This window comes from Bison bison, unplaced genomic scaffold, assembly GCF_000754665.1.
Source record: "Bison bison bison isolate TAMUID 2011002044 unplaced genomic scaffold, Bison_UMD1.0 scf7180017864301, whole genome shotgun sequence".
Taxonomy (NCBI): domain Eukaryota; kingdom Metazoa; phylum Chordata; class Mammalia; order Artiodactyla; family Bovidae; genus Bison; species Bison bison.
In genome coordinates, this window is record NW_011494873.1 from 1,671,254 (window position 1) to 1,671,863 (window position 610).

Genomic DNA, 610 nt, shown 5'->3' on the forward strand with positions numbered 1-610 from the left:
CGCCCCGGCGGCCAGGGCCAGGGTGCCGTCGCGCTTGGCGCAGTCCAGCGCGGCGCTGCGCTCGTCCAGCAGCACCACGGCGTGGTAGGCGCCGGCCAGCAGGCGGCCGCGCAGCTCGGCGTTAGGCACGATGTGCTCCAGACCCATGGCGCCCTTGGCCCGCCGACGCACGATGGTGCTGAAGCGCACGTTGACCGAGCCGGCGATGTGGCCGGCGTTGAAAGCGAAGAAGGAGCGACAGTCCAACAGCAAGCACTGCGCCGCGCGCTCCCTCAGCAGCGTCCGGAGGCCTCCGGCGTCCAGAGAGACCACTTCCATGACCATGGCCGGCCCCAGCGCCCCCAGCGTGCAAGTCGTCCTGTGTTCTTTGTCCCGGGAAGCGAACAGCAGGGCGATGGCTTTCGAGGAAAAGCCCGACCCCGGTTTTCTTTACGCCAAACCCAAACTGCCTTTGGACCGAGCGAGGGGTCGTTGTGTGGGACTCTCGACCGCCTCGGCTTCCTTGTTGCTCTCCCTACGGCTCTTCCACCCGCGGTTCACCCAGAGCCCCGAAGTCTTTCGCAGCGAGCCCGACCCGGCGGAGAGCGTTTATATCGTGGCTCCGCGTAAG

At 67.5% G+C, this 610-nt stretch overlaps 1 protein-coding gene across 1 annotated transcript in view; it reads right to left on the bottom strand.

Annotated features, from left to right (window-relative positions):
• The window catches only part of DUSP1 (dual specificity phosphatase 1), a 3,190-nt gene extending 2,586 nt beyond the window's left edge, over window positions 1-604 (bottom strand). The window contains exon 1 of the mRNA XM_010851293.1: window positions 2-604. Within this exon, the coding sequence (XP_010849595.1) occupies window positions 2-324 (323 nt within the window). The 5' untranslated portion in view covers window positions 325-604. The remainder of the gene's footprint in view (window position 1) is intronic.
• Between the last annotated feature and the right edge of the window lie 6 nt (window positions 605-610).